The sequence below is a fragment of the Lathamus discolor genome, chromosome 9, assembly GCF_037157495.1.
Source record: "Lathamus discolor isolate bLatDis1 chromosome 9, bLatDis1.hap1, whole genome shotgun sequence".
Lineage (NCBI taxonomy): Eukaryota > Metazoa > Chordata > Aves > Psittaciformes > Psittacidae > Lathamus > Lathamus discolor.
The window spans coordinates 14,692,023-14,716,492 of NC_088892.1; the positions used below are offsets into that span (position 1 = coordinate 14,692,023).

At 41.2% G+C, this 24,470-nt stretch overlaps 1 protein-coding gene across 1 annotated transcript in view; it reads right to left on the reverse strand.

The window, feature by feature from the left end:
* The window catches only part of TENM1 (teneurin transmembrane protein 1), a 321,456-nt gene that overhangs the window by 14,652 nt on the left and 282,334 nt on the right, over positions 1-24,470 (reverse strand). Inside the window, exons 24-27 of the mRNA XM_065689244.1 lie at positions 10,740-11,106; positions 8,454-8,964; positions 3,214-3,386; positions 1,272-1,507 (exon numbers count right to left, since the gene is read on the reverse strand). Of these exons, the coding sequence (XP_065545316.1) occupies positions 1,272-1,507; positions 3,214-3,386; positions 8,454-8,964; positions 10,740-11,106 (1,287 nt within the window). The remainder of the gene's footprint in view (positions 1-1,271; positions 1,508-3,213; positions 3,387-8,453; positions 8,965-10,739; positions 11,107-24,470) is intronic.

Below are 24,470 nucleotides of genomic sequence, written 5' to 3' on the forward strand. Positions count from 1 at the left end.
CAAAATTATTCTTACACTGCTCCTTCACCTTCACCTTCTATCCTCTCATGGGATGAAGGTGAAGGTGGACAAGGAGGAGTACGAGTGCTTCTTTGCACTAACAGACTGATCCAGATGTAGGTCAATCAGCTGAGATCTGGACAGCTTCAGCATTGCAGTATTTCAATGAACATTTTATGACTCCAGCCAGAACCCATTTAATCCTGACCAATTTGTGAATTTCCTCCTTTTTCTTTTTTTTTTCCCCAGGAAATATTAAAGGATCACGTGGAAGCAAGTGAAAATGAGTTAAAAGAACCTGCAGTCAATTTCAACAATAGAAAATACAAACTGCATCATAGGAAAACTCTGCAGGAAAACCATAAGACTATTCAGAGATTTTAATAACCACCTCTGTACTTTCAGTGCTAACAGATGTACCTTCTGAGACAATACCTATCCAGAAACATTGCAGTTCATAATGCAATATTTTTAAGGCCAAAATTCCCAGTTGTACTACTGGTACAGGCATTTGAAAGTGTATTCATGTGAAAACCAGAACTGATTTCATAAAAAACCTGTTCTGCAAGGTAGCAGTCTCTTTGAGCCTTAGTGTTACCTAATTAAATGCTGAATGTTTACCATCTGTCATTGTAACCTGTGAGTTCTCCTCACAGACGAAAATAAACCACGGATGCAATGTTAAAGTAAATCTTTATTGGAGCCATAGTGTAACCCAGCCAGAGGGAGTGAAGGGGTCTCAGAGTGAGTGGTACAGGGCTGAATACACAGCCTGAATGGAGGATACACAGGGAGGTTCTGTGTCATTCTGGCTTGCAGGAGATGCAATGGCCAGGACATGCAAGGTGTGCCCAGTGAGACCCTGTCCCAGGCAGAGGCTGGCACCAGCTATTTCCCCGGAAGAAAGAGGGTTGATACATCTGAGAGAGGCAGAATGGCTCTCTGAGAGAGGCTCCAACTCTGCTGCTGTGCCAGGATGCCTCGTGCTTGGCTCATAGCTTCTTCCAAAGCCATAATTAAGTTCTTAGTTGAAAAAGAAGAGGAGGAAAAAAACCTAATCATGTCTTGAGGTCAAGTCTCACAACCAAAATCAAACAGAGATCAAACACCCCTGTGACTGCTGGAAGAGTCTGATTTTGAAATTCATGGCTGGGGCCCACCATTGATATGAAGTTTCCATCACTGTTTTTACAGAGCAGAACATTTCAATGTGATTTTAGTTCAATGGCTTTCAAAAGGAACACTGCACTTTACACAACAGGAAGCCTTACCCTTAGCCTTCTTTCAAACGTGGAGATATTGCCTTTGGTCTGCTCCCTCCTCTGCCTCCACTCAATGAGATTTGAGTTATGCTCTCCAGGAAGGGAGATATTGCACTTCCCTAAGGTGGGGCTGACAACCCCTGCTAGAATATGAGGCTCCGTGTTGAGCGTGATTTCCATCCCACTGGCAAAGGTGACTCTCAGAGACCCATCTGGGCTGACCCGGTAGATATTCTGCGTGTTATCTGTCAAAAAACAACCACCAAAACCAGGGAATACAGAAGAGCTCAGATCTCCAGATTTACAAGACAAGTATTATGTGCAACAGGGCTTTATCCCTACGCTACAGACAGCTGAACACACACCAACTACAGCGTGATTTTTGCAACCTGTGACCTCCGGGCCTTCCCGTGTTCAAAGAGCTTTTTGGTACATTCGGCCTGATGATTTTTGCTGTGAAGGTTTCCTACAGCAGGAGTAAAGAATTTTTGCTTTCAGCTTAGAAGTATGTAAACCCATAGGCTGGGTTGGGCTCTTTTAACTCTTTGAAGAGGATAGCATAATGCTTCAACTGCAATGAGTATCTGAGGTCAAGCATGAAACTCAGGACTATGCAAAGCATCCTTTTTTAAAGCTGGTGCACGCAGAAATAACTGGCCCAGCTCTTGAGACACGAATACGTTGAAAATACTTGGGTATTTCAAAAAGTGAAGATAACAGATATTACATTACAGAGACTTTGTGACTCAGATGTATTTCTGACTGACTAGTTGCTCACAGGGTGCTTCGTGATAGTTCCACAGAGATATGCAAATATGCAAATTATATGAATTCATAAATATGATAGGTATAATAATAACTACATCTGTTCATTTCTGGCACTGCCCATACTGTGCTAGTGCTTTCCCGAGACAGAATTTGGTAACATACTTTGAGAAGCTTCAGATTTAAGGACAGACATACAATCAGCCAGTCAGGAGATGATGGAGAGACCAGATAGGGTCACTTGGACAAAGCCTGACAGGCAATACAACAATATAATTATTTCCACTTATTCAGTGCTGTCTCTGCAATGCCATAGTGAAGAGGAATGAGTATCTTGTGAGGTGAGTTCTTCCTATGTGTTTCTTACAGATTAAAAGCTGAGAGGAAGAAAAGTTCTGTAGTTTGCTCAGTTACAAACTTTTTCTATGGCAGATGTAGAAGGAAATCAGAGAGCAATTTCTCAGCACCTGCTGTCTTAAAGCCTGAACAATCCACTGACAACAAAAAATCAGCAAGGAGAAAAAACCTCAGATTGATTAAACTATATAAAGCCAGCACTTTGGTGATGAATCTGCACAACCTGGAGGACACTGTGGCAACTCCATTAGGCAGAGAGTAAATACTTCTTGAGAGGTATGATACCGGCAGGGAAGTACTGGAGTGTCTACAGGGGCTGAGTCAAAATCTCATCCCAAGGAGTCACCAGCAGAGGTGGGCCATGCTGTCCTCTTTCCTACAAGTGCTGTCATCACCAGAACACACACTACCAGAAAGAACTCACAGCATTGGCATTTCAGTGTTAAAATGTCAGTGGAGCACGTCATTCTTCTGGGCAGTATTTCTCAGAATAACAAAGCTCAGTGTATTTATTATAGGGCAGTCCAAGTCCCCCAGATACTGAAGCAGAAAGTAGCACATAAAGCTTGAAGACATCAGAGATTCCAATAACAGGAATCTATCCATGGGACTCTTCTAGAAGGAAAAGAATTCACTTGTGGTTTGTTTCTAACTGGTACCCCAGGAGAATTTAAAGTAGTATCTAGCTATTTGTACTGAAGCAAAGAAGAAACAAATGAACTAATTCTAATGTCTTTTTTTTTTTTTTTGCAAGCAGTTAAGAATGCTATAATGTCTAGACTTTGAAGCATAATGATTAGGGCAGAAATAACAGAAATGCTTTAATTACCTTGTTTTAAGGTATATATTGTAGAGGTAGCTGAGAAGTTTGTGGCTGTGATCACATTCTCTCTGTTTGAAGTATCAAGTTCCACTCGCGTCAGCTTTTCAACATCACTGTGGAAACTGCTGACCTCCCCGGTTGGGAAGGTTGCATTTGTCAGGTGGCCATCAGAGTCATACCTACAAGACATGATGTTAGAGAGCCATGAAACATCACTACCATCTTGTAGGTTTTTTTTTCCTGAAAGGGGGAAAAAAAAGAGAAAAAACAGTGACAATTGTCAACACTGTGCAATACGCATAAAGATAAGAATTGGTACCTTTATTCACTCAAAATGCATTCATTCCCTAATCCGAATTCCTGCTTAGGCTCTTTTTCAGTGGTGCTGGATTAAACAGAGCTGGGAATAGTGTGAAATAATGCAGCTTCTGCCAGAGGTTTCAGCACTGTACGGTCGGGGTTTAGCCCGCTGGGATGTGATGCAGGAGGGAGGCCACTGGAGGTCACTCGGTATTCAGGCAACCAACTCACCCCCCCAAAGGCGTTTTCTAACTCTTAAGTTTAAATACAACCAATTCTTAGATTCTGCAACACTCAAAACCTGCCTTTTGTTGCTGATGTGTGAAGTACATAATATGAATGGCACATTTAAAAAGGGGACTTAAAGCGTAACAATAGCAATAAAATTAGATTGAAATCTGCAGCGATTAAGTTGCCTACATGGTTTTTACTCTTGTGTTACGTTTCCCATGGGCCTACTCAAATCAGCAGGAACTTCTCATCACAAGTAACAGCACCAGAATCTCGAGCACCACATTTTAATTCACCTTAATTTCGTCAGTGCTAAAGAAATTCTTTTAGTTTAAGGTACTTTAAGTGAATAGGGCCACGTTATGAGAAAGTCAATAATTAATTCAAAAGCTCTGGAGCAGTGTTTCTAAGAGGTCTTTTCAGTTCTACAGGTATTTTTGTTCTTTCTGATGAACACAGAAAACAATGCAGAACCTTGCTTGGTGCTTGATATTGTTTAATGTTAATGCCTCTCATCTTAAAAACCTTACTGACGCTAACATATTTTTATTCATCTACGACATGGCTGGTACTGCAGATGTATTTGCATGAGTAAAACCAATTCTCATGTTCATATAATAGAAACCTTTTTGTGCAGGTAGGAAAGCCTAATTAAGTTTTCATGTTTTATTAACTGTATCCTCTCATTGACAAAACATATCCTCAGTTGGTGTATCAACCGACAAAGCTGCGCTGCCTCCAATGGAGCTCTTCCAATTCACGTCAGCGGACGATCTGGCTATGTCTTTCACTTTAATGTTTTGGCATCATTTCGTTAGGATCTGCATTTCCCCCTAATTAGTCAGAGAAAATCTATGTCACAAGAAGTATTGGCAAAAAAAAAAAAAAAAAAAATTAGAAAAGTCAGGATTTTTTCCTCTTCCCCTCAAAACAAAAAAGAAAAATAGGGCAGCTGTTCTTCCTAAATGCAACAGTGGACAATGAACTGGTGACCATCTTGTGTTGCTTTTGACAAATAAATTAATCAAATGTCAAATACAATATAATCTCTCTCTCACCTCCTACTGCTCTCATATACATCCTGTGACTTACTTCCATTCTACACTTATTCTGGTTCTGTGCAAGTTGACTGGGTACCACACCCAGCAATTAAAATTGGCTCTGATACTACTTTTCATCATTAGAAAACTCCATGAACATTGGGCAGATATATTTAATTTGCTGCTTGATCAAACAGATATGACAGCTTGCTGGGTTATTTGGATATTCTACTATAACATAGAAAATCCTCAAATAATTAATTTTTATGGCGTAAATGCAGCCAGTTTTTGGAATGCTCTTGTGCGCAATACTTGGGATCCATCTTCACTGAGGATCCAGTTGTGCTGCTGATATGGCTGCTGCTGAGACACAAAACTCCCTGTGTGACTGAAAATGGGATAAACTGTTACTAGATGGCTGGACAGATACAGTACTGAATTATGACGAGACTAGACAGCATGCCAATGGGCTCTTACTCATGTAGATGGTCCCACTGACTTCAAGGAGAACATGCAGATGAGTGTCTCAGTAACGATTCCCCAGCGTGACCATCCAAAGGGATTTTTTTTATTCCAGATTGCTCCAAGAAACTCAACCCTCCGCAGACAGATTCTGCCACCTTTCATGTAATGAATAGCACCACACTGGGACTCAGCTCCTGTGGAGCAATGTCCTACCCATACTAATAGAGGCACAACCATGACATATTTCTTAACGTTAATTTGGGGCCCAGTTATGCCACTGTTAATCATGTCAGTGACCATTTAATCATGCAAATAATTGCATTGATTTCAGTACTCACATGAGGAAGTGCTCACCAATATTTGAAATGCACACTTGGGGATATAGCTTCATAATCCATTTGCATTTCTATGTGTAGCACAGGTAAGAGTTACATAATTTCAAAGGGAAAGCGGTTCTAATTAATTTTTTCAGGGAGAGCTACTTCTTGCAGGTGTTTTCTTGTCCTTGATTTAATAGAGGCCCAGTGCTCCCCCTCCCCTTTTACAGCTTTAATGGTACAATATTAAAAAATTCCAGATGACTGAAAATTGTACATTAGCTGTAATTTTATGCAAGAGCTCTTTCAGTACTTCCATTCCATCAGATTAGAGCAGATGGATGACAAGTACTTTTGTAGGTGGTTTTCTACCTCTTAATAATTCCCCCCTTTGAATGAATCTGACATATAGGTAGATGTTCTGAACAGTTCATTATCTTGGCTCATATTCCCAACTATGATATGTGTTGTTAAACAAACTCATCCCTATTTCAGTTTGACAGTGACACACGTTGAACTTTTGGATGTGAATGCAAATCTGGTTTAAACAGAGAAGATGACTCCAAGCAATCTGAAAGTTGCTCATATGGTATTTCTCTAAGCTCCAATACTATGTTCCTGTAAGTAACCCCTTCACAACACCCCTAATTTTCAAACTGAAATTGTGTCAGTTCACAATGTGAGCTGTCTGGAAAAGAATGCCTGGTTAAAGAATAACTAAGGATCACCACGCCCCTTGACCTATGTATGGCAGAAGGTGAGCAGCATCTCCTGAAGGCACATCTACTCAGTGCAGCGCTGATTACAGTCAGTTGCCCCTGTGACTGCAGCAGGTTGGGTGACATTCCATGAGACACTCAGGAAATTGTAATATATTATGAAGATGACTTAAAATATTGGCTTGAACATAAATATTAATGACATGCCTTCACTCTTAGATTGTGCTGTTGTTTTTGTAATGCTAATAACTGTAGTTCTGTTAATTTCTAGAGTGGCAGTTAATTTCTAGTGTGGCAGCTAATTTCTAGTGTGCAGCCATGCAAAGCCTGGACAGCTCAAAGCATCAGGGAGGACAGAGTTACCCAGCCTGCAGCTAAAGCTGTGAAAGTATAAAAACTGTTTAATCTAGCACTATCTCTTTGTGTTCACCGTACACATCATATCAATCCTTCCAAGGCACAGCTCTTTGTGAACAAATCTACATGACATACACTAGGAGGCACCTGCAAACAGGTGAAGTTCTTTAAAAGCTCTTACTATGCTTAAATCATACTTCAACAAACAACTTCCCAGAAGAAACCAGGAACAAGCAATAATTGTGTGAAATGGTTTACACTCAGTGTCAGTGGGATAGAGTGAGACTACCAAGATTAAGAAGAACATGAATAGAAATATTCTGCTCTAACATGCTCTAACAATCAAGTCCCTGCCACAATGGTGTTCAGTGTTTTAAGATGTAATAGGAATGACTTGGAGCTACTGTAAAAGCTTATTGAAAGCGTCATTGGTCCATGGTCTGGACTGATGCCATCCTCAAGTAGGGATTTAAATGGGTCACTCTCAGTGCTGAAATGATTCCAAGAAAGCACACATTTTAGGTCAGTTCTGCTCATAAAAGGTAACACTCAGATCAGTATTTAAACAGCACCAGGATAACAGTGAGCTTTGTCTTGTTGCAAGAGAATTTAAGTTTGTATCAATAGATGCCTGATAATAGCAAGGAAACCAAAAAAGGCCCTGTATGGCTTTTTTTCCCTGTATTGTCAAAAATGGTCCTCTCTAATAGTTTACACCTATGTTTACCATACTAACTTAGTCTTTGGCAGAATAACAGATGGAAAAACATCCCATTGAATAAAAATCCCAAGCGCTAGGCAGCAGTTTTCTCTGCTTTTATCCTACTTCCATTTTAAGAAAACGTAATTCTAAAACCCTATAATGAAGGTGACTCAACCGCCTCTCCAGGTGACTTCTGCAGTAAATTAATGGTCCTCAATGTGTTTTCTGTTCGTATTCAACCTGGATGGCTTTTCATTTTAGTTTTTGATCATGAACAACTATGCCCACAGAAAGCAGGCATTATTATCCTCCTTGGAAACTCTGAAGTAGTACTGTAATGTTAACATCTGATTTCCAGCCATCACCTGTCACATCCTCAAACAGGGATTATGACAATTAATTAGAAAGAAATCCTGATACGTCACATCTCTTTTTCTAAATAAAAAATGAACTTTTTCTAGGGTTGTTCTCTCTCTGGGACTAGATTGGGTTGTTCTGACTACATCTTTAACTGTCTTGCCTTGGTTTTTTGGTCTCCTGAAGGTTTCGCTTTATGTGCCCATTCCTACAGCTTGTATGTAGAGTCTTTTTCTAGTAAATATCCTCTTTGTTATTATATATATCCTTTTCCCCTGCTGACAGAGACAAGTTCACCCTTTGGATATTCCATCCACTGAGATTCTCAACTGCCTTTACAACACTCCCTTCTCTGATCAGAATGCTATTTTTCCCATTTTTGCCTTCCTCAGGAATTTTGCAAATTCCTGATTCACATCACAACTTGCCTCTACTTCTTTAGTTAGAAAAAAATCCACAATATTTTCATTTAAAGAAACAAATTCACAATAATAAAGTGCAAATGAAGCATAATATCAAGCAGTTTCTGCTACACTTAATGAGCACTATGTCCAGAGCTTTCACAATATGACAGGCTTCAGCACTTAAGAAATGGCAGTGTTTCATTTTAAAGCTTGTGCAACAGCACAGCTTGTCCTTCTCATGCAGGGTTAGTAGCAGGGTGTCTTTCTAAATTATTAGAACTGACTAAAAAAAAAATCCAGTGTTCATTTAAAATCAGGTTCTTGACATCAGGCATTTAATGTCATGGACTTACTCATACACTGTTGTCCATCCATTTTCATCGCTCTTGGTTGCTAAAAGCCCCGTGTTTCCAGGGTATGTCATCAGAGCCAAGTTGTAGCCTTGGGCATAAACTCTTTTCAGAACCCCATTGCTGCTTATTGTCAGCCAGTACACCTGCCCCCCTGGCACCACGATCCACAGGGGCAGCCCGCTTGTGTCTCTGCGGATGTGAACCGAGTTCCCATTGCTGCTGGTGATGGTACCAATATCTCCTTCTCCACTGTAGGTGAAGTTGTAAATGTAGTCCCTCGTTATGAGGTTCAGTGTGTGCAGGTGGGTGCCGTTGATGGTGAACTGATACAATTCTTGGTCCGCTGGTGATGCGATCTCATACATGTTCGTGTCACTGAGGTGAGCCTTGTTTCGGCTGACTGCACGGATGCGAACATTGCCAAGGTCTGCTATGTACAGTGTGTCATCAGGAGAGACTGCTAGAGAAGAAGGTGCTTTCAGCTTTGCATCTTTGGCATAGCCACCATCACCTGGGGGAGAAATGGTAATTTTAGTAATCCATAATGTCTGTATTTAACTTGATCCCCTAAGCCTGACACACTGCTTCTCCTTAGTATCACTTACAGGTCAATAAAACAAGATCTTCTTCCAACTCATTAAATCCCTATTATCTAAGGTTGGTGCAATTCTAAACTACTTGCAATGAAGACAAACAAGAATATAAATTATCTAATTTACAACATTTTTGCTAAGCCCAAAATCCTGCTGCTCAGGAAAGCTTTAATGGCAAAACTGTGAAAGAAAAAAACGTGACACCTGAGTTTTTATTCTGCGCTGTCTGTCTGTTGGCATGTAGTTACAGTGGAATTGTGTCACAAATAAAACAAAGAGAAAATAAACCCCTGTAATTCAGCTAAAATGACACTGAAGGAAGTATTAATTTGTACTTCATAAAACCTCAACTCTACAGGAAAACAAACCAAGAACATTAGCCCAAAAGCACCTTGAGAAACCACCCCTTCCAGTATCACTTGATAATTTATTTGGTTTGTGTATTGTAAGGTTTGAGGAGGATATCTGCATTATCATGCGCTGTATATGCATATCCCAATGAATTTACATGAGCAGGATTTTCTGTAACTAACAAGATAACATATTAAACCTCACTCTTAGAGTGAAACACATTCCTGTTTGTATTGCTCTCCTTCTCCTGACTGAGGAATTAAATCTGCTGGAGAGTTTGAGCATGCCCTATGCGTCCTTGGAGATGGACAAATGAGCTGATCTTTCTGCCAAGCCAACCCTGCCTTTCACCACCCAGCCCTGGCACAATCCTTAGAGATGTCACAATTTCTCATTTTTTAGCACTGAGGGGAGTTCCCCTCAACACGAACCCTGAACAGGATTCTTTTCACCGCTCTGCCATAGCTGGCAGCACTTCCAATGCACATGAGGCTTTGATCACCATTACAATGCTGGGTCAGCAACACACCTTCTCTGGAATGCCATTTACATTATTTCCTCTCCATCACTGACATACTTAATGTTTTCTTGTCAGTAATTAACCTTTTACTTGAAATGAGAGGCTTAAGAATTATGATGACATTATGGAGCTGAACACAGTGGTCCTTTGAGATGACAAGATGACAACATACTGCACACCTCTGCACACAGGAATGCTGTCCTTTGCCCCAGTATGAAATATGTTTCTATCAAAAAAAGTGCTAAATTTGTTTTGGTGCATGCAGGGAGAGGGGCTGTGCTGCTGAGCATGTCCAGTGGTGCAGCGCTGGCTATTTCAGTTCAAAACACACAAAGAAGAAACACTGAACATTATGTGTCTGCATCATTTTGCTGGCTGTGCAGTCTGATGCAAGCAGCAGGAAGGCAGAAGCTAGTGTCTTTCACGTGATGTGAAACACCTTGGTGCTCTTCTTGGTGGGATGTCTGGTCCAGTAGCATTTAGGTGCAATCTGCACTGGGGCAGGTATCATCTTCAACAGTGGCAAACATAGCTGACACAGAAAGGCAGGCTTAGAGCTAAACTGAGTTTTGAACTGAGTGTAATCTCTGCATAAAAAGTGGAATAGCAGGGATGACCCTGCGGTTCCTTCAGTGCCAACTGGAAGACTCACTTCTGTGAATAAAATAGATTAAATCCACAAAGAGCTGCTGATACGGTTTTCTGCTTTCCAAGGAAACTGAATTATTGCTCCTCTACCCTTCCCCTTACTGCTCTGCAATCTGCAGCTGTGCCAGGGGTTATTAACAGATAAGAAGCAGGAAATAAGTAGCATCTCCTTACCTGAAAAACAGTCACAATTAGGATCAATCTTGCAGTCGCAGTCTGATGGGGCTCCGGCGATGATAGAGATCTCACCATTGGTTGTGACCTGCTGTATACGGTTGATCTTTCTTTCATCTGTCTCTGCAATGTAGAGTATGCCACTGTGAGACACAGCAATTGCCCTGGCTGACTCCAGGGTCGAGTGGATGGCCACCTTGCTGACAATGAAGTGGTCGATGCCTGGCACCTGGCAGTGAATGGGGCGCCCAGCAATAATTCGCACACGCCTGTTCTCAGAGATCTGCAGGACGATGTTGTTGTCCAGGACATACAGTGAGTTGTCTAGAGGGTTCACGGTGAGGTCTGTTGGCCACTCTAATCGCACCTGGGGAAAAAGAATTAAGGGAAAGACAGGGGAAAAAAGAGAAACAAATGATTAAGACAGCAAGGCAGTTTCATTCAACCATCTCTGATCACCGTGTCATCAAGGCACTCGGTGGATTCACCCAGCACTGCTTCTCTAGTATCTACCTTTAATTGGGTTTGGCAGAAAAAGTTTCAGTAAGCATACTCCTTCTGAGGTCTAGCTCCAGCATGGAGCAAAACTTGACTCAAAAAGTAATTCAGCACCCTCTGAGAGCTATTTGCACAACTCCATTAAGGTGAGAACTTTATTATACCTATGCAGTCATGCAAATAAAAACACACTCTTCATGTCATGCAACATCAGCCAGAAAATTTTCCAGGTCTGAATGCTATTGTTTCAACATGGCAGTCAACGCTGGCAGGGTGGAAAACAGTTAGAAATTGTCAATGTCCTAACACTTTAATTGACTGTTAGTACAAAAGGAAAATGCCATACTAGAAGAGTATGACACATTTCTACAATTTATTTACTAAGCCAGAAATGTTAATAAGATTTATATGCCACAAGAAATATAAGCTCGTTAATTCTTTGTAACATAACAACACACCAATATATCACATTTCACATGATACAGTAGCTAAGCTGCAATTATTTATAATGCTTTTGCTTTGTGAATTCAGTACTTCAGTCATGGATTAAATAAATTCTTCACACTTAAGGTTAGCTTTTTGCCTTTTTCCATGCAGGTGAGAGTGTCAACTGAACAGTTTCCAAACCACGTTGAAGGAAATACAAGAAGAATGACCTCACTCATCTGATTCCAGCTGCATCAGGATCTGGAGAAATTAAACGTGCTCCCAATAAAGGATGGGGCTGCCTGTCCATCTGAAAGACCAACAGTATGTTGGATGCTGGTTGTATCATGTACTGACCAGAGCTTCAACCTCCTCCTATTGAGAAAGTTCAACAGGTACTGCATGATTGCTGACTTGGGAAAAAGCAACAGAGTAGACTGGTCCCTCTTCCCAGCTAACGGCCAGTGGAGGATTTGGACTGCAGCTTGTCTATGGGAAGGTCAGAGAACAAGTGAGCCACTGAGATTGCAAGACAGCCTATTTTTGTCTCTCTCGGGATGCTCTGCTTGTTGTCCTTCACAAAGAGATGGCTGCTTGTATCTGAGTGGAATTTTTCTGGAGTAAATATTTCAATCAGAAGAGAATAAATACCAGGTTAAAATGTAAAGGGTTTTTATGCTTTATATGTTACAGAGACTTTTACTATTTAATTTTCTGATTTTGTTGATGGTTTTTCTCATTTTCCACTGCACTAATTAAAAGATCTATGAATGTAGAGACCGCAGATGCTAATAGAATGCTCATCAGTGAGGAATAACATATGGTACAGTGCGTGGCCATCGCATGCCACCTGCTTGCCTGGGGTCAGCTCAGGAAGCAGGCTGGAGGCCAAGTCTCTGCCTTTGTCAAGCATCAGTATTTCCTGAATAATCTCATTTCCAGAAGTACATTGCTGTTTTGATAATCGATGTTTTAATAAAGCGAAGGCATTGCGGCTACCATGTCTCATCCTGCGTGGTTACATGGTGCACCACACAATTATGAAGGCTCACAGAGTAATCTAATTCCTCCTTGTGCCCAGTCCATTTTACTACACATAATAACTGGCATTAAGACTAATGCTGTTGGGTTCAAGATCTCCTCTGAACCAGGTGGCAGAGTCCTTACAAATGATGATAAATGTGGTGAAGCAGTTGGAAACAGATTCCTCTCACAAAGGTGTTGATTTCTCTGTGTGTCTAACTGCCCAGATTCCACCTGCTCTGCTAGGGCTGGTTACACACTGCTGCTAGCTCATGCTTAGACTGGGAGTTCACTGGGACACCAAATAAACCATTTAGTTAGCATAAAGATCTCTACAAGGCTATCTTCAGGAAACCTGGAAAAAAACATATTTGCAACGTACCTTTAACGCAGAATATTTGATTGCTCTATCAAAGTAAATGGATTATTTTTAATGGGAAACAGACGCCTTCAACTTTAATGGCCTCCTTCACAGATCACTCTGCTCTAACAATAATCTTTGATTAACTGTAACTAGATTATTCATGATAAAAACTTTGGCCTGGAATTATCTATTGTTGCCATAATGATTCAATATAGCACCTGCCATGTCTTAATAGCTGGTTTTCCTTTGTGGACCAGCAACACTGTCTTTGCCCAGTGAATAACTTGAATTCCTCCCACTGTGAAGGCATAACCAATGTCTTGCAGATAGATAGGGACTGGTTTGGGCCAAACCAACTCTTTCTCTGGTTGATTTGAGGCTGATTTGGTCTACTGGGAATAAACTTGTTTGCAGCTGTCCATTTCACTTGCAGCAAGGTGCCTAAAGCTTAGTTTTAACAGTTGCTAACTGCAAGCACATTTGCTTTCACACTGATCACATCTGTAAATCTAGCTGCATTCTGGTAAAACTAAATAAAATCTTAGTTGGGAACATCTAAACAGTTTGGTTGCTACCCCAGAACTGTTGCCTAGCTCTCTGCTCTGCAAAGCTAACATAAGTCATGGCTAGAGCTTCCCTTTCTTGGATTTAAAGCAGTCATGGCTGTAGTAATGCTTTAATCCCAGGTGAAATATTAAAGGTAGCATGTACCTGTCTGGAGACTGCAGCATAAAAACCAGCTGCTGCTCACTCCAAGCTTATGCTAGTTGTCATGGTTTAAACCGATCCACACAGCTCGTCCACTCACTCCCCCCCCTTTCTTGCCCTCCCCCTGCTCCCGGAGTGCAGCTGGAGGTGAAAAACAAGGTGAAATAAGTCAATTAAAATCAAACATGCACATAAACACAAACCCTTCAGCATCCCTAATCTGAGGGACAACTGCAGATTTAGAAAAAAATCTGCACTATTCTTGTCAGGAAGAGGCTTCACCCATCTGACACTGGGGCTGCCGCAGTCCCACCCCATCCCTTCTCCCAGTGCAGTCCCCAGCAGCAAGGCCAGTGCTTAATGTGGCCCTACAGACAGCAGGTTGAGGATAGTTTGCTGCCTAAAAACTAATCACTTAAATCAGCTTAAACTGAAGCGTAACTGCACCCTCAGGTTCACTGTTACCTTGAAAAGTCACCAGTTGTTTCTTTTCTTTTTAAGCAAGCTGCCCTCTGGCAGGTTTCTGTGACCAAACCATCAGTTGTGCTTCATTCAAAGCCAATAAACATATTAGACAGAAGCACTTCAATTCTCATCTGGTATCACTGTGCCTATTAAAAAGTTTTTCCAGACAAAATCTCAGTTAGGATAAGAATATTAAATCAGTTAATATACCTTTTAATTTGAAGCAGTTCTTCACAAACCCCTGTAAAAAGTCCTCCCCCACGTATGTGTATTTTTCTTATAACTCAAAATTGGGCCAATTGCAAGTATTTCTCTTATATTTAGTGGGCTCTTTTTTTTTGAGCAGTGTACAGAAACAGCACTGATGATTATCCATTCTAAATGGACAGACAAGGTTTGCTCAGGAGCAGTCAGTTCCTCACACTCTTCACAGACTGAAATTTTCAGGTGACAATTCTGTTTTGGTTCATGGCAGACTGAGTATTTGCAATGGAAATCACTGCCGAAACAAGTGAGCCCGTGAGCAATGAGACATTTGCATGTAAGTATTAACATGTCAACTTTTGTGGCAATTCAGCATTTAACTGTCAACATAAAGGCTCCAGCTATATCTAATAATCAACCTCTGGTTTTAGAAGTGCAAAATTAACACCTACTAAAACTTTTTTCATGTCAAGTGCTCCAGAAAACACAAAGTGCACTAAGGCAGCTTTGGTTTAAAAGAATTTTCACTGGGAAATCTACATTTAGGTAGATAAATAACCCTCAGACCTGAATGGTATTTTTTGTATTTGTTTCTTTCTTGCGAAACACACATGTTCTTGTATAACTGTCTATCTACCTGGTTTTGAAATACTTATTTTTCTGTGGAAAGTTGACCCTGGCTGAATACTAGGTACCCAAAGCTGCTCCATCAGTCCCCTCTCAGCTGGACAGGGGAGAGAAAATGTATGAAAAGGCTCGTGGATCAAGATATAGACAGGGAGAGATCACTCATCAATTACCATCATGGGCAAAACAGGTCCGACTTGGGGAAATTAATTTAATTTATTACCAATCAAATCAGAGTAGGGTAATAAAAAATGAAGCCTAAGTCTTAAAAACACCTTCCCCCAGCCCTCCCTTCTTCCTGGGCTCAACTTCACTCCTGATTTCTCTACCTTCAACCCCCCAAGTGGCACAGGGAGATGGGGAATGGGGGCTGTGTTCAATTCATCACACATTGTCTCTGCCGCTCCTTCCTCCTCATGCTCTTCCCCTGCTCCAGCATGGAGTCCTTCCCACAGGAGGCAGTCGGACTCCTCCAACATGAATCCTTCCCATGGGCTGCAGTTCTCCACAAGCTGCTCCATTGTGGATCCCTCCCACGTGGTGCAGTCCTTCAGGAACAGATTGCTCCAGTGCAGGTTCTCTGTGGTGGGAAGCTTCTCACATAAGCCACTCCTGCAGCCCCCCTGCTATCAAAACCTTGCCATGCAAACCCAATACATTTTCCAATAGCAAAGCTTTACAACTAAATAAATGAGATTTTTTTGTGAAGTAGCACTGATAGGAGACCCTGTACTCATGTACGTCTTAGACATACACACCAGCACATGTACACATGTTAAAGTGTTAGCTTATCAAGAATACTGTTTTGGTTTTGATGATACGGCTGAAAGTTTCTGCACATTTTCCATGACATTTGCATGGCTGCAGTATTTTTGGTACTCTTTTAAACAAAACAGATCAAACAAATTCTACTGTTCACATCAAAGTAAGAACAGTAAAGAGGGAAAAAAATTATCCTTGTCTGCAGATGCTGGTTTCAAGAGCTTAACTGTTTGGTTGCAGGGGTAAATTTCACTGGGATAAGTTTCATTTATCATGGATTAAAAGAAGCTGCATAAATCCCTAAAAAGGCTTCACCATTGCTTTGATTTCTTGCCATGCATTGCTTGTATATTTTGATTCAATTTCTTGTAGTAGCATGAAATTCATGCCAAAATTTTTCTGATAGTCCTGACTGATGGATTATTTCCTATCAGTACTGCTCAGCTTCAACCACTTCTGTTTATGCTACCTTTGCCTTTATTCAGCTCTGTGATACGCATTTGCAAACCCGATCGTAGCCCCTTCCATATTCCTCTTTCACTGGTAACTTCCTTTTTTCATCTCCTCTTATTTATAATCACTTCAGTTGTGGTTTCCAGGCCAAACACGTTCACTCACCACAACGTACTTTTACATAGCATTTTTCTCTCTTCCTGTTCAAACCTTTCTTTCTCCTTCCTTCTGGGAGAGAAATGGCTCAGAGGAAGGGCTCACACAGGTGGTCCATTAGAAGGGAGCATGCAGTTTACAAGGCAGAAGGAGACTGGTTCTGCTTCCCTGAACTTTTCACAGGGTGTCTCACTATGTGTATTCCTCTCTATTTTCCCATAGTTGACAAGCATGGATATTTTTTCATCATTTTCTGTCAGTTTGCTCTCACTTCTGGGCTCTTCCTTCTGTTGACACTGACACTGTCAGCTCCTCTCAGCAGCTCAACTTCTTTCTTAACGGCACACAGAGACACAATTCTGCTCCTGCGGTCTGACACTGGGGAACCCTTCCCCATGGTGGGATTACAGGCTCCTGCCATGCTGGAGAAGCCTTTGTTTCTCATTCTCCTGATGCTGCATATTATAACATGCAGAATTACACAGTTCAGCTGTAGCAGTTCCTGCTCTAAACTTCACAAATGTTGCTCTTTCTGCATTCACTGTTCCCCAGTGACAAACCCAAATAAATGAGTTTTGCAGCCTAACGACCACCATTTTCTACCCTGGGCTGGGAAAGCAGCTGTGGCACATTTACAGATGCAGCTCAGAAATCTGAGGGACCAGTTCTCCAGGATCACGGCTTGGGTAGTCTCCCCACGAACCTCCCTTTGCCATCAGTTATTTCCAGTGGATGAGGGACCCAGCACAGGAATGTGAAGGTAAGGCACCAATTCAACAGTTTTCACTACTCGTCTTCGCTTCACTTGCCACAATATTCACTGTGCTCTCACTTTCTAGCTCTCTTCTTGTTTCATAATTTCTTTTTTATGACTTTCTGCTTCACAACTTCAAAGACTGTATCTTGGGTCTATCAAATCAATAGGAAAAGTTGATTTCTATGGGGAGAGGTTTCACACCGCCTTTATTTAATAAGAGAGGGAATATTATCCAGAATCACATAAGCCCATTGACTATGAAAATCAATGGGATTTAAGATTCTTAAGCCATTTAAGTCTGTTTAAACATGGTACCCATGGTTTATATGGGCTATGAACGAATATTTCTTTAAATTCCCAGATGGAATTCACAAAGTACTTTGAGCAGACCGGTATCTCTGAGAGGAGGAATCTAAGACTGTTCAATTAAAATATCTCAAAATAGACCAAGAATATGAATCTAACCCAAACGTATCTCCAGTGCTGGAGTGGGAATAGATGTCCTCCAAACATACCATTACAGCTCACCTGCATAGCCAAAAGGACAGAGTGGGACCAGGTGGAAATCTAGCTAACAACAGGACTGTTTCCATTTCGCCTTGCTCTCTAACTTGAGTTTCCAGGTCCTGGCACTTGTCAGCTGAGACGGCACAAAAATGAAGTTGCATAAATCTTAATAAACCTCTCAATAGTGTTGGCCTCATCTTTCCATTTTGGGCTCAGAAATTCTGCATACGGAAAGCCAGTGTGCTGCCAGTGCAGAAAAGGTGGGAGGAAGACCTTGAAAAGCTTTAATTGAGGCAGTAATTAACAGCTGTTTGAGAACAGTGAGAGGCTGGAGCTAGTACGTTACCATGTCTTCTGTTTCCAGTAACTACTGAGCTTCGTAAAAGCATCTGGCCTGAAAACTGGGAGGAAGAGAGGATACATAGAAATGAAATTTCCCAAACTGAAAAAAGCGAAGAAAGCGTAAGCCCTGCATTTGAGCAACACCAGCCGCCGTGAATGTACCAACCAAGTAATAGCCATAATTAAATTAGTTCCTTATGACTCTGCCCTGAACCCTTGAAATTTGAAAACTGAAATTTAACTGAAATTTAAATTAAATTATTGAAATTTAAACCTCCTGCAGATCAGTGCTTGTCTTTCCGGGATCATGACCTCTGACAACAGCACTGCTCCGCAGGGCAGTGCTCCTTTGTCCCCAGGGCTGGGCAGTAAGTGAGACTTGGGGAAGCAAAGGATGAGGAGCTGCTGCCAGGTTTCCAGCTGGGCATGTGGGAGCCACAGCTGTCTCCTCAGCTGGATCAGGGCTACAAAACACATTCCTGCAAGGATCAGAACAAATGCTAACACCACAGCTTTCACAAGAAAATGCAAATTCACTTCTGTGGTTTAAGCTTTCCCTTAAGAGTTACACCATTAAACTCACAAACACAGCTTCTGCAAGGGAAAGAAAGAACTATGGGGAAAACAGATATTCTGCAATTCATATTTACGGCAGGGCATCTTCTATGGCAAATTCCTACAACAATACACAATTCAATAATAACAGCTGTTTGAAAACCACTGTAAGAGTGCACTAATTCTTTATTGAACTGTAGCAGAGAGTTAAAGCAAAACAACTATACAAAAGTTTGATTTTTAACTTTAAATTATACCTTTTCTTTCCACATGGGCATAAAAAATCTAGGCAGAAAAAGCAACTGCATTTATTGGAGTCCTTTTACGGAAATTAGCATCAAGATTAATTATTATCATGACATGATTACCTGCAACTGATTTTTCACAAGTATTTACCCAATAGATATTTCAACGGAGCAAAATGAATGTAATCTAACTAGCTGTCATGCTGCATTGAAAGCAAACACATAGGCTCCAAATACCTAATAGAAAATTAGGCATCTTGCATTTTGCAGAGCAAACAAGACAACTGCATTCCATGCTGGAATCCTTCCATGTGAGTATTTACATTGATTAGGTACTCGCAAGAAAACGTACTGGAGAGTGCTTGATTTTAGTCTGAGACTGTAAGCAGGCACTCGGCTCGAAATTTCTGCCAGCTAAGGGCATTGATTACTGCTGTGATGCATATTTGGATATGCATTGTCAGACTGTGCCAGAAAAGCTTACAAGGATAAAGTTTAGGACTAATGCTTTTTCCAAGCAGAATTCAAGAAATACCACTCAGCTAAATAATGCATCTCAAGCCTGAGACAGATACAGCCTGGATCTAAAAGGAGAGGCACTCAGTTCTCTTGCCTTCCAAAAAGGCTCTAGACAAACATTCTAAAAGCATGCCTAAAGTTAGGTTTTCAACAGGTTCCTCATCAGATAGCTATGTAAAGCTTTTGATTTTCAGTAGCTGAGCTCTAGATCTATAAAGGCAGAGAAAGGCTCCGGACCTAGAAGGGCTCAGGAAAGCTCTACAAAGCCTCTTACAAAACAGAACAGCCCCCCCAACCTCCCAATGGGTGGGGTATACGGAGGTGCAGGAGGCCCTAGAAGGGGTCCGTGCAAAGTTCTATTTTCAGAAAGGGTCCATAAGGGTGCTAGAACTAGGGAAGCATGCTGAGCTAGAAAGGGCGGCAAAGAAGTGCTAGACAGGCTCTGAGAAAAAGCTCTAAAAGGTTTCCAGGCCATCACAAGAAAAGCAATATCTAGTGAGTCTCTAGACATGCTCCAGAAGCAATAGATGCCTGTGTCCTGTCCCCTCCCAGCTCTCGATCTAGAAAGGCCCAAGATCTACAAAGGTGCTAGATGTCTTGAGGAAGGTTCTTAACACCTTTAGCAAAGTTGTAAATCTCTGGATCTCATGCTTTTAGCAATTCCTAGATCTAGGAAACAATAGGAACAGGGCTAGATCTAGAAACATCCTTTTAAAACATCATCTTTTCCTTTAAACCAAATCCAAAGACTTAAGCAAATAGCATCAGTTACAAACCCTTCTGGCTGGCTGGGACCATTTTGAGGCACTGGAATGGGTTGCCCAGGAAAGTTGTGAATGCTCCGTTCCTGGCGGTGCTCAAGTCCAGGTTGGACAGAGCCTTGGGTGAGATGGTTTAGTGTGAGGTGTCCCTGCCCATGGCAGTGGGGCTGGAACTTGATGATCTTAAGGTCCTTTCCAACCCTGACTATTCTCCGATTCTATACAAAAATGGTTTCACAATTAAATTAGTTCCTTATGACTAGGCTACTTATACCAAGTTTCAACCACTTGACCTCTCCTGATTCCCTTGATTTTTGGCATGCCTTTCATGAGCCACCCAACACACTTCTTACAGTTCATGGTAGTAACGGCGAAAAAAAATGTTGGTTTTGTTGTCACTATTGACACTGACACAGAAATATGACTCTGAACTGGCAAGGAAAATAGAAGAAAAAAGAAATACATATGGATGGAGGACCTAAAGGGTTTTACATCATATCATGACTTTCCCCAGTTCTCACCAGAGACAGCTACATGCTGTTCAGTTCCCTGTTTTGCTTTGAGCAGTTGATTGAATGGCTATTGAGTGATAGTCAGACATTTATGATTTTCCTGCAACGTGACCTACATTGCTAAACTTCATAAATTTATTCTCCAAGGCAGTGTATCATTTTGCATGCCATATCCCTCCCAAAGGAACCTATCAGCGGGAGATGAGGCCCAGTTTGTAAAAGCTGAATGTCCTTCAGACATTTTTAGCTAATTTGTTTGTAAATGTGAGTGTTATTGTCAGAGTAACATACTGCATAAAATGGTGCTCTCTATCATTCTGTTTGCCTCTCTCTGTGGCCTAAACTTCCTAATGCACAGCTATAAACGTCATCTCTGTATGGCACACTACAAATGGACACAACTGATTTCCGCCTTGACATTTGCATATATTTTCCTCTGCTGACATTTTTTTATCTTGGCACAAACAAGGGTAGAAAGGATGCTAAAGAAAGCATGTTATCATGAGGAGGAGAAATCAGGCATTCTCAGCTGTCACTGCCCAGGCTGCAGCTCCTGCCACGTTACTCCTGTGATTGTCACAGCTTTCTTTCATTTGACTTCAGCAGCTTCTAAGCATAACTCAGGGCAAGCTTAGTGCTAATAATGATACTGGAAATATCACTAATACCTCCGAAGCAACATTTCTTGGTACTAAAACCTTTTCAGTCTTTGTTTATAACCAGTTTTGAGACCCAAGTAGTACCGAGAGAGCAAGGGAACAACACCCTCAAGAGTTCCCTTGTGCTGACATGCTTCAAAGTCCTGCCCTTTGTAAGCTGTTATTATTACAGTGTTGTTTTGACAGGCTCTGCAGACTTCCCGGTTCCCCTTAGCACCTGGAGCAATTTGCAAGCCAGAAGTATCGCTGTGTGGGCTTTTTTGACCCCCCTTCCATCGATTACTGCGGTGCAATGCTCTCTTTCAGTCATACAACCATACCCATACTTTCTTTTACAGCTCTCAAATGCAGAAGTTTGCAGCTATGTAAAATTCCAATGACCTGATGATAGAATTCAATGACTATATAGCTTTTTTTCCACTTACACTGATTTTATGCCTTTATTTCTGTAAGCTGTCTCCTGATCTGTGCTGTCGTGAGGAAAGACCAGGAGTTCAAAGACCAGTCCTCACTCCTCCAAGATGTAGGGCAATCTTCCTCTGGCCTCGTCAGTGCAACAATTTCTATCCCAGCAGTGTGTGACATTGCTGCAGGATGGACACCACCACCTCTGGTGTCTGCTGCCCTCTACTCAAAACTCCAGACTTGTGCCTTTGGCTTTCCCTAAGGATGTGCAGCCTTTCCAAATCCCCAAACCAATTTGAAAGGCTTGGAAGCTCAATTATTACTGTCACTCACTTTACAACACATAAAACCCATTAGATCTGTGGGAGGTCCTTTACCCCATTGATGTGTGAAGGGTTGGTTGGTGAGAGCAGAGCAACATTCACACAGTATCCTGACAGTCTTACAAAAAAATTGGCTCATGTAGGAGTTGCCTTCATTAAAGCAGATATGTCTTAAATCACTGACAGGCCTTGTTATTAGTGGATGTAGATGAACAACTGGTTTAAAAGAAAAGGAGGGGCACTGCCTGCTTGGTCTGCCTCTGCATGCTCCCATCATCTTCTACATTCCCTCCACAGCAGACCTTTTTTTGGGACTAGTCTCCAGGATATTGGGAACCAGCTTTTGCTACTCAATTACTAATGGGTAGTTCTGCTGTATATGTAGAAATTATATATACATATATGTATAAAGGCATATATATATATGCATATATAGGTATGTATTATGTGTACATATATTCTTCATGCATATATTTTGTCCTCTATGTCTCCTCAACAGATGACAAACATCAGATGTAGCAACCAATATATCCCAACCCACTGCAGACTCCCACCAGTGTGGCAAAGCTGCACTAAACATTTTCAGCAACGTAATTCAGCACAGTAGATACAAGGCCACTGCCTTTGCTCTGTATACAGAAAAGTATACAAAGCAAAAAGTAAGAGAAAAGTCATGAGCAGAGGTCTGTGACGTCTCCCTTCACTTCACCATCGAGTGCCTAACATTCCCCGCTGCAACAATCAAAGAAAAGGATGCAATCGCTGAAAGAGCTGATTAAAATGTGCATAGTCTTTTACTCAGTAGCAATGCATTATTTATGGCAGATAATTGAAATAAATTGCAGGTGACCAATACAAAAGGAGAACTTGGGCTTTAAGGAAGAAATTACAGTGTGACTTCATCACATGGCATCCTGTTTCTATGACTAATATTTCAAATTCAATGATAGAATAATTTGATAAGAATATAAATTAGCTGTGATGAACCCCCCCTGCTTTCTGTTTGATATTCTGAAAATCACATTATACACCTACAAGTTTGATTCATGAGCTCTCACAGACTTTTTCCACCTCAGATCCTAATCCTATGAGCCTCTCGCCTCGCAGTTCCTGTTAAAGAAAGGCTACTTAACCTCTCCTCTACCCTGGGAAAAGGTTATTTTATCTTCTACCTGAAGATCTTTTTTAAAGAAGGTTTTCAGCTTAGTTTTTCTTCAAAGTATGGATACTAGTGACTGCTTGTTCCTATATATGTTATAGCTGGAATTATCTGGTATAGGCTTACGGTATCCAACAACTAACAATTAACTGAGGTGGGGAGCCCCTCATATTTTAAAAGGTTTGAAAATGCCTCAGTAAAGGCTCTGTTGCTACACGCTCACTACTACACTTTCAATTAAGCTTGGAGTAGCACCCAGCGGGAAGCCCTGGTTCCAATGAAGTCAGTACTGGGGCCACGACTTCCACTCTAGTTAGTTTGTCTGGTACTGCAGCAAAGCCAGAGATCAAAGAACATGAAATTAAGCCGCAGAAAAAAACCGAAAAACAAACAGAGAATAAGATGGCTTTATGCTGGAAAATAATAACAGCTTTTCTGGGCTCCTTCATGCAGCAAAAATTAGAACAAATAATAATAATGTTTTCTAAAACCAAGAAAAGCTCTGAAAGTCTTTCAGAGGAAGAAGCACAAATAAAGGAAGAGCACAAACAAAAATTGAAGGACCTATAAACTGTCATTTCTGCTTGGTGTGCTTTTTGTTCAGCAATTTCACAAATACACATAAAACATTTCTCTGAAATACTGACAAACACAGTTCAGAGATTTGGAATATTTGTGCTGCATTAATTACATGTAACTAGAACAGAGTATCAAAAGCCTTGCACATGCAGAGGACTAAAAATTAATCATGAGCATGGGTAGTTTTGCAGTACTTTGTTACAGTGAAAACAAAGTGCTTCCTTTTTCATAGCATGCAGCTCTCTAACACAAGTAGTGTATTATGCACCTAGTGTTAAAAAAAAAAGCCAGTGAGAAAGCCTTTCGTGCTTTCCGCTTTTACATGAATGCAGTGTATACTGTCAGATATGCAGAGAAACACCTAAAGGGATAGTGTGTCTTCCTCTGACCTGCCATACTAATTAACTAATTGGCTCCATGTAATCTTGCAGTTGCTTTGTGGTATCTTATTCTCAACCTGGCTTTAAAGCACTTCAGCCCTGAATCAGTTTGGTTTTTACGCTGGCAGCTCGCTCCCTGTTTCCCACCCATTCATTAGATCATATTCTTGTCTTTCACATTTTCCTCTCCTTCTTCCAAACGTACCCAGTGAAAGTTCTGTTCAGGCTGTATTTGCTCCAATGAGCAGACCCTCATCGTTGCTTTCAAGTAAGGTCACCATGTCCTGAGAGCTTTTTGTTCTGCTCAAAAGGCTTCCACAATGCCACTGAAGCATATTGTGC